The sequence below is a fragment of the Aplysia californica genome, unplaced genomic scaffold (genome assembly GCF_000002075.1).
Source record: "Aplysia californica isolate F4 #8 unplaced genomic scaffold, AplCal3.0 scaffold00471, whole genome shotgun sequence".
Lineage (NCBI taxonomy): Eukaryota > Metazoa > Mollusca > Gastropoda > Aplysiida > Aplysiidae > Aplysia > Aplysia californica.
Window position 1 is genome coordinate 477,912 of NW_004797741.1, and position 9,333 is coordinate 487,244.

The 9,333-nt window shown below is 40.2% G+C and overlaps 1 protein-coding gene across 1 annotated transcript in view; it reads right to left on the reverse strand.

Annotated features, from left to right (window-relative positions):
* Positions 1-4,498: 4,498 nt before the first annotated feature.
* LOC101861307 overlaps positions 4,499-9,333 on the reverse strand; it is a gene marked incomplete at its 5' end in the record, with an annotated part of 13,697 nt that continues 8,862 nt past the window's right edge. The window contains 1 exon segment of the mRNA XM_013086479.2: positions 4,499-8,624. Coding sequence (XP_012941933.1) covers positions 8,546-8,624 — 79 coding nt within the window.

Here is a 9,333-nt window from a genome sequence, read left to right on the forward strand (position 1 = left end):
AGAGTAGAGTAGAGGATTCTGAAAGAACTAAAGAAATCAACAGGAGACATCATACAGGATAGCATGCAATTTACCTATTGTGCCAAGATGGGCGTAGAGGATGCCATTCTTTCGTTCTTAGATAACAACTTTAAACTCATAGACCCATCACGGAATTACCTCAGGATACTTTCTGCTGATTTGTCATTCGCCGTCAACACAATCCAACTCCACATAATGGTTTCAAAATTAATAAACATGAAAACAAACAAGAACATGGTAGGGGGGATTCTTGATTTTTGTACCCAACACCCTTAATAGGTAAAATTAAATGGTGTAAAATCCGACCTAATATACACGAACACCAGTGCGCCCCAAGGTATATCTCCCCTGTCTGGTTTACGCTCTACACCAACGACTGTACTTTTAATTACAAAAACATCAAACTAATAAAATTTGCGGATGATTCCACTCTACAAGGCCTTATATCAACAATTAATGAGAATGAATACAGGGACAAGGTATTTTTTTAAAAACCCAACAAATTGGTGTGATAATTACTACGTCATTAAAAAAAAGGCAAAGGTTAATGTACTTTAGAGTTTTAAAAGATCAATTGCAACCACTATTTATTAAGGATGAGGAAGTGGAGGTTGTAGACGCCTACAAATATCTTGGAATAACCATCGACAACAAGCTTGACTGGCATCCCCACCATGCTGCTCCTGTGTGTAAAAATTTAAACCAAAGAATGTGTCTTTTAACGAAATTAAAGAGAGCTCTCGTGGTCTAGAGGTTAAGGAGTTTGCCTCTCATTCAATGGGTCTAGGGTTCGAAACCTGGCTGCGGTGGAAAATTTTCTTCTCTAAAAATTTCTCCTTTCACCTCCTTTCCTGCTCTCTAAACGTGTTCTGTTATCTGTTTTCGTTTCCAATTTCTCCCCCCCCCCCACCCACCCACTCCTCCCATTTTGTCCCCTCCACGGGGCTCCTGACTCGTTCTGCAGCCTTTCTACTGCTACTCTTTGGCTCCTTCTTACTACATGTACTGTCTTTCAGCCACACCCCTGATCTTAGGGTTTGTAAGAATAGTAAGATCTAATATCTAGCCTTCTCGGAAAAGGGCGAAAATTTTCGAAAGCTCGTGTGCAAGTTGCGTGCGTTAAAGATCCCTTGGAGGTGCAAAATCGTTATCAGTAGGCTTCGGCCGCCACCCGAGCAAAATTCAAAATAGTTTCTACCATTATACATTCTATCTATCTATCTATCTATCTATCTATCTATCTATCTATCTATCTATCTATCTATAACGGGAGTTAAATTCGGAATTCGATCCACGGCCACCCGCTCCATAGTCCAGTGTGAGCTAACAGTAAAAAAGGTGGTGTGATATTGCTTTCACACGTCTTCCAATACGGTAATTTTTTGTAAGTAGAGGAACTAGCTCCGAATCAAGGAGGTACTGTGTACATCATTAGATCAAGAACGACCTGGTCTAGACCAGGTTTGTCTTCTTCTTCAGAGAGAGAGAGAGAGAGAGAGAGAGAGAGAGAGAGAGAGAGAGAGAGAGAGAGAGAGAGAGAGAGAGAGAGAGAGAGAGAGAGAGGAGGGAAACTGTATGGCAACCTCTACTGAATGTTTCGAACCGTAAGAATCTTGTCGCTTACAAGGATTACAAAATAAGAAAAATTAACATCGGAGGATTGGGGGTGGGGGGGGGTCGTTTAAAAGAGTGCAAACCACATATTTCCTGACAGAATAGAGTAACATTATTATATCCCTTTAGTCTGTTGTCGTCCGACAGTGGGACAACATCACATTAATCGCATTGCGATGCGACTAGAAATTAGCTGCTGTCTTTTGAATATAATTGATTAATTTTAAATAGTGTGTGTTGAGGATACTTTGCCACTTTTCTTAGCAACTTTCCTGTCAGCCCGGCTGTTGGAAGGGAGGTTGTGCTGGGGAAGATATAGTCGGTCACTCACGGCCTGTAAACGGACAGTCTGACGAGAGAGAGAGAGACAGAAAAGAGGAAGGGAGAGAGCGTAAGTCAACCCACTTTACGGGAAATCTACAAGGCACTACTCTTGATCAATTCAAATAAAGGTATCAGCACCTATGGTAGGAGTTCGTATCTATTACTTCGAAATGTTAGTTTAAAGATGTAGTATTGTATTGCTGTGTTCCGTAACAGTGAGAGTGCAACACAGTAGTAAGGTAATAAAGTGCGGAAGATTAGAGGTGTTAACCCCTTCGCTGCCAGGCCCGAGAACTGAGAGATGAGGCAAGTCTTCAAGTAAAAACGCATTTCCGCGTTTCATAAATCTTAGTTTATTTAAAGGAATAAAAACAACTCATTGTAGGCTACTTTTTGTTTGGTTTTGGGAGTTCGGTATCGTCGTTGTCCCAAAAACCGTCAACACTCAACTCCACAACCAAAAGGGGGGAGGGTTATCGGTGGGATGAGGATGTGTTGTTAGTCAAGGATGAGGAGTGGCGAATGAGTGGTGGGGTATAAGACAGGAGTTTGCTTATTTCGTAGGCCTATAATCCAACCAGAGAGATCGACTTGGGCCTGGCAATGAGAGGGTTAAATATAAAGCCTAGCATTACCCGCTTATACAGCGCAGAAAACATAAAGCTAAATAAACTGTGCGTCATCAAACTCTCACACATAAGAGTCGCCCAAAATACGGTCACTCAAATCACATAACTGAAGCGAGAGCCCGCCGTAGCAGTGAAGGGGTTTAAAAGAGTAACACAAACACACACACACACACACACACATACACACACACACACACACACACACACACACATACACACACACACACACACACATACACACACACACATACACACACACACACACACATACACACACACACACACACAAAGAAATAGGAGAGATCAGGACGGTAGATATCTGATGGAAATAAGGAGCAAACCACACTAGAGCCCCCCCCCCCCTTTTCCATCTACCCGCGGTATAAATCAATTACTGTCAGCGCCTCCTTGTCAGTTTTACGTCACGTGCCTTTAATTTGTGTCCTCTTTGCTTGGTCAATACCAGTGTCAGGCCGACGAGGTCGTGCTGTGTAGGAGGGAAACTACTATCAGACAGATGAAGATGGACATACTTTTTGTTGTTGTTTTAGTATGAGTTTTACGGCACTTGCAACACAAGTAGGCCATACAAGTGCTGATGATTAGAGGCTTTACAATAGAAAAGACAAACACAAAATGAAAAGGAGGAGAGATGAGGACGACACATTTTTGGATAGGAAAGAAGGAACAATTAAGTCAACATATCCCATACCGATGGGGATCAAGGACTGGTGATGGATCTCATTTAAATATTGAGAAATGCCTAAGCGTCTCAAACAGCTTCTCCCAATCCAGCCAACCGTACCTGCCCGTGGTGGTCCCTGTCCTCACTGACACGGCTCTGGCGAATGGCGAGTTGTTGGCGCCAACAAACAAACCACCCCCGTTTCCTAGAGGGGTTAAAACAACAGGATGGGAGCAGGTGTGGCCCCACAAGGTGCAGGAGGCAGAACCCACCGATGTGTGGTAGACGCTATGCTCCTCACTAACACACCCCTACCCTCCCTTGAGTGGGTGTCTAATCTGCCTAACACCTCTACTTCTTTTATCAACACACCCTCTGTGGCTGAGAAGGTACCAGCCAGTTTGAGAGTGTCTGGGTGCAAGGGATGGACCGAGCGGAATGCCTGACTTGTTTTCTGGCTGTGAAACCTCTTAGTAAAGGCACAACGACCCAGGACGTGACGATCCAATGGCTTTCCCATTTGGCCGATACCTCATGAAAGAGTCGAAAACTTTAGCCAGTAGCCATTGGTGGCGGGGAATGGGCAACGTGAACCCCTGGAATTACACGGTCACTGGACAGTTAGGTCTTTCCAGTCTCATGAAAACTCCTTGTACCCTCATACCCTCAACATGAATGGCCCCTTCTCAGGGTGGGCAGGCAGTCCACAGACACCCCAGTCCACAATGCCATGACATCCTATTCCGATATTAACTATGGACACAGAACAATTATTAACATATTATTGCAGCGTCTGATGAACAGACCCCCCCCCCTTTTTTTTTCTCCCCATGAGCGCGCTCTTTTCTGAAAGGTTGGACAGTCTGAGCTCTTTCAGTCATATCACATTGGGACAGGAGACCAGACTCTAAGACCTTTAGGGTTCCAGTCCATTCACAAAGATTGCTGGTTTCTAGATCTTTGTTCTTCAGACCTCAATTTTTTTCTCATTTTTCTTTTTCTGTGTAAGTTCAACGTTTTACGAGACACAGACTGAGTCATTTCGGAGGCAGGTTCTCTCTTGCACAGCCCTCCTTACAGTGAGTTGAACAGGCAGTTAACCTGAACAAGCATGTTAACTCCACAAGACCTTTCACTTTCAGGTGGGATGTAGCAGCACAACAAACAAATTTCTGTCGACATGAATCAAACTTTATAACAATCACAGAATAACAGTACACTGACGAGTTTCTCAGTTCCTTTTATTTATTTCTGCTTCAGGATTAAAGCTGGGTCAAGTACATTTAAGTTCACCACAGAGTCAAAGGTGCGATTTATTTAAGTGCACACAACATATTATTATGACATCTTCCTCCTCCTCCCCAGTACTCATCTACAAGATTGTGCTGAACTTATTGAGTTGAAAAACTTAACCAACTCACAGAAGTCCAGGGTTCGAATCAAAGCAATATTTCCAAACTTTTCCCAACCTTCCTGGAATGTTTTCCCCCTCTCAGCCCGTTGTTTGGGCAGGGGACAGAGTGCTCCATCGCCTTTAAAATGACCTACAGTAGTGACTAATAGGACATTAAACTTAAACATTACAAATATGGTTCTGTTTTAATCTACAGCCATGCAACTGTATACAACAAACATTTCCTGGCTTTTGCAGTGTAAGAAACACTTTCTTTCCTTCTCTATGATACTAAAAATGCAAGTGCAAATGACAGAAGCAAAGTGTTTAATGTATTACTATTATGACTTTGCGCAAGATCTCGCAAACACCCTTGCCCTCTGTAGACGGCAGCTGAATGTAAAAAGATAAATGCAAAAACACAATGATGGTGTTGTATGGTACACTGAAAATAAAATAGCAGAGTATCAGGCTCAATGACAGAGGAACAGAAAAGATCAAATCATCATACCCAGAAAAAAGCATTGCCACAACTAAAGGAATTTTTCAGTTATGGTTGTACTATAATCTCCATGGTGAGAATAAATGGATTTTCATTTATCATCCATTTACTGCTTTCTTGGAATAAAATGATTTAAAGCATTCATTTTCATTTCCTTCACATAAACACACACACACACACACACACACATACTCACACACACACACACATATATACACACACATACACGCACACATACACACACACACACACACACACACACACACACACTCATATCTCCCTAATATTTACATCATATGTTCAAACAGTCAATGTGATGTGACCTTCTATACCCATTGACACTGAACAGAACATCACACATCTTAACATGGGTATTTCACATACACATTATAGCTTATCGGCCTTTCAGGGTTACACATTACATGTACACTCTTGAGAAAAAATAATACATGTACATGCAATATGACATCAAGGTGACTAGTCAAAACTTTACTCTCATTGAAAGAGCATGCATTTCCAATGGATAAAGCATTCATTTTTATGGAGTTCCCAGCTTATGAACAATTAGTAGGCAGATTGGGTGAAACAATACTGATTGAAACAAAAACAAAAAGAAAACTAAGAAATTCTGTTTGGCAGCATTGCATTCAGATAAACCTTATAAGATACTGAACTCTTTGTGAAAAGTATACAAAACTTTCACCAGCATCCCCTAAAGAAAAGCATTCTGATGTAACCTATCAAATTGTCCTTGCCAAGTCAGGGACAGCTTTCCTAAGAAAATGGTAGAAGAGCACTGCTATCAGAACAAAATTGTCCCACACAGATAGAAATGAGGAATGTTACCCACAAGGATATGAAACAACATAGACAACAAAATGGCAAGTAAAAGTTTTAGGAAATCCTAGTACAAGCAATTGAACTCATTGGGAAAAAACTATTAAAAAATAAAAATTAACTAATGAGAACAAAGAGCCTACATGCTGTCATTAAGTTTTATGAATATGTCCAAGTGGTGCACCCCAACACAGACTTCACTAAAAGATGCTTATCACGTCAACAGCAAGATTATTACTTATTGTTACTTGACTTCAAGTGAACAACAAAACAGAAATGAAACCAGCAATTGGACATTAAAAATTTGATGTAAATTACTTTTTGTTTTAGTCCTCAAGATAAAAAAAAAGAATCCGCCCTAAAACATGTACTGGTTAAGGCCCCTCACACAATACACAACAATAGACGGAAAGAACGTTTAGTAATCTCTGGTCCCTTTCCACGGCCATGTGTATCGTTTGTTGAGAACAAACTGCAGTCAAACCTCATCATATTGCCGCACATCATGAAGCCCACATTTTAACTTCGCATACAACAAGTGCACTGAAGAGTGGCAGCGAAAAAAAGTTGTGCTACCACTGTGAATGCTATGGCACTCTTTGTCCATTAATGTCTTGAAAAGGAACAGCCTTGTTGACCTGTTACCGACAATGACCTGAAGCACTACAGAACAAATTTGCTCACCCGGTTTGAAAGGCACACCATGGGTATACACAAGTTTGCAAGTTTGACTAAAAAGTACAAGTATCATTTTATCCCTCTGAGAACTTTAGAATTAGAATTAAGAATGACATTCCAATGTACTTGTACAAGGACACTGTGACCGACAGTGACACATGAGCTCTAGATGGTGTGCTCCAGCAAGGCTTGTTTTCTCTAACTACAGTGTTTGCAGCCACTTCACAGAATTGGATTAGGTCATATTGACATATTTTGCTCTGGTGAAGGAAAAGAACCCTCACATACTTACAGCAATTGAAAATAAAATCCAACCCAAGACATATATTAATTCAACGCAATGACCTACTAAATCTTTGCAAGTCTTCACAATGAAAATGTGCGGATAGTTTAGGTCTTTGCCAATATGAACAGGTTGATGATTTTAAGTTTAACCGATTAAAATAAAACTTGGAAGATGCCTAAAATAAAATGAGACAGACAAATTCTACCAATGTATGAAGACCCCTTCAGAACACCTTACCGAAATGTTGATTTTGGTGGGAAAGAGTTGGCGACAGAAAGAGGTCTGACTGTAGTCTAGTATGTGCATACAGCTGAACACGATAATCCATCTCATCATCCTGACTTCCAAGTGTTAACAGGACCAAAACAAAAAAAATATAAACTGATAGTCCAAATAATGGGTGACACAAGGAATAGATATGGGCATCCAAATATTACATGATAAGGGAAAATGGATAAAGAAAAAAAAGTAGAGATGTTGACCTCAAATCAGCATCACAAAAGAAGGAATGTGTGTCCATGCAAATGAGGTGAAGAATTAGACTTGGATGTCCACAAGACAGCAGATTGGGAATGTGGTTAATATAATTCTTTCAACAATGCACTAAACTCTTGTGTCCATAGGTGAGTTTGCACCAAGCGATTCAAAGACACCGTTTAGATATAGTCACTTTGAGGTAAACTTAACTAATACATACTATTCCTTTTTTTGCAGAAGCAATTCCTTGGGACAGTTTATCTCATTCCTCAAGTTAAAACCTAACACTACGCCAACAATCGAGTAAAATAAAAACCTTAAAGGTTTTACCCACATGTTTTCTTTTTAAAAAACCAGAAACAAACTCATTTTTCTGCAAAGTTGACACTATCACATCAGATAAAAGAAAAAAAGTTCACATTAAGAGGTAGCTGGCCCTTTGCGCACATACAGCATTATCACATGCATGGTATTATCACAAGACACACATACATCTATACAGCATAAGGGCAATACAGAAAAACAGATTCAAACTCGAGATCACAAAGACTTTTTGTTTCATCCCTTGAAGTCTTGAGTTCAGCTCATTAAGTCACCCACACATGATTGTCATGAAGAAATAAAAAACACAGTGACAGAATTAAGACAAACTGTGATGGTGAAACGTCCTCTCCAGTGTCCAACACAAGAACCTCAAGAACAAAAAATAAAACATAAAATCGATTGTGGGAAAAATATAGGAGTGATAGTACTCCCACTTGTTGACTCTCAAATGAAGTGCAAGGAAAAGCCATCAAACACTGCTGACAGGATGAAAACGGCAAAAAATGAGATTGGTACTGAAGTCCAAGTCCTTCACCCGTTGTCCTCTCAGCTTTCACACTACAGCTGCCCAGGTTGGTTATCATTTACCACATGTCATGGACAATACGTAGGTCACCACCATGTGGAGTTTTGCTCAAAACAGTTTTCACAATCTGTTGTTGCCTCTTTTTATGTATAAAATCTTTAAAATCATGAAGAACTGTGCGCAGGAGGGTGAGTAGTCAGTGTCTTGGGTCTCCCTCACTCAGCACTTCCCATGAGCAGGTGAGGGAGTCTAAGACATCTCAAATGCATTGCCCCACAACAAGATTTTCAGCTTGGGTTTGGAGGAGGTCACTATCCTCAGTCTGTATCTGAGGAAAGAAAACATTTTCAGGATAGAGATATTAAACGATATGGGGTGAACATCAACAAATACAATCACTCATTAACAATGGGGAAACAAAATTTTTGTCAGAAGGAAAACTATTGTTCTAACTATGCCTGAACTGAGAGTAAAACTGAGTGTTTTCCAGTTGGAAACAGAGGCAGCAAATACTAATTTGGGACCAGCCATGTGCAAGAGTTCAATTAACACAAGCCTTATCAAACAACTCCATAACTCTGTTCCATGCAATATCGTGTCAGTCGTCTTGCAATAAAACTTACCATTTTTGTCCTCATCATCATCGTTATTTCTACTATTACCAAAAAGCTGGACTTAATACAAGCAGAAACAAATCCACACGTTTTTTTTGGTGGTCCAACCAACAAATAATCTTGAGTAAACATTAATTCTAAAGAGATCTAGAGATATTCAGCAAAAATGCTATTATTATTGACCATGGACGTAAAAGAACAGATACACATTTAAGAACAAGAGGAGGTCTGAAATAGAGGTCCATGAAGTGGTTATTACATTACAGACTTACTAAGTCATGGAAATTGGGGAACAGTACTGAACAATGTTATGTTTGTCAAAGGTTTCTGAACAAAACAAGAATTTTTCTAACAACAAATGTTCAATTAAAACACAATATAGTTAAAACAGTATGCCAATCCTCCTCCTCCCCCTCCTAACCC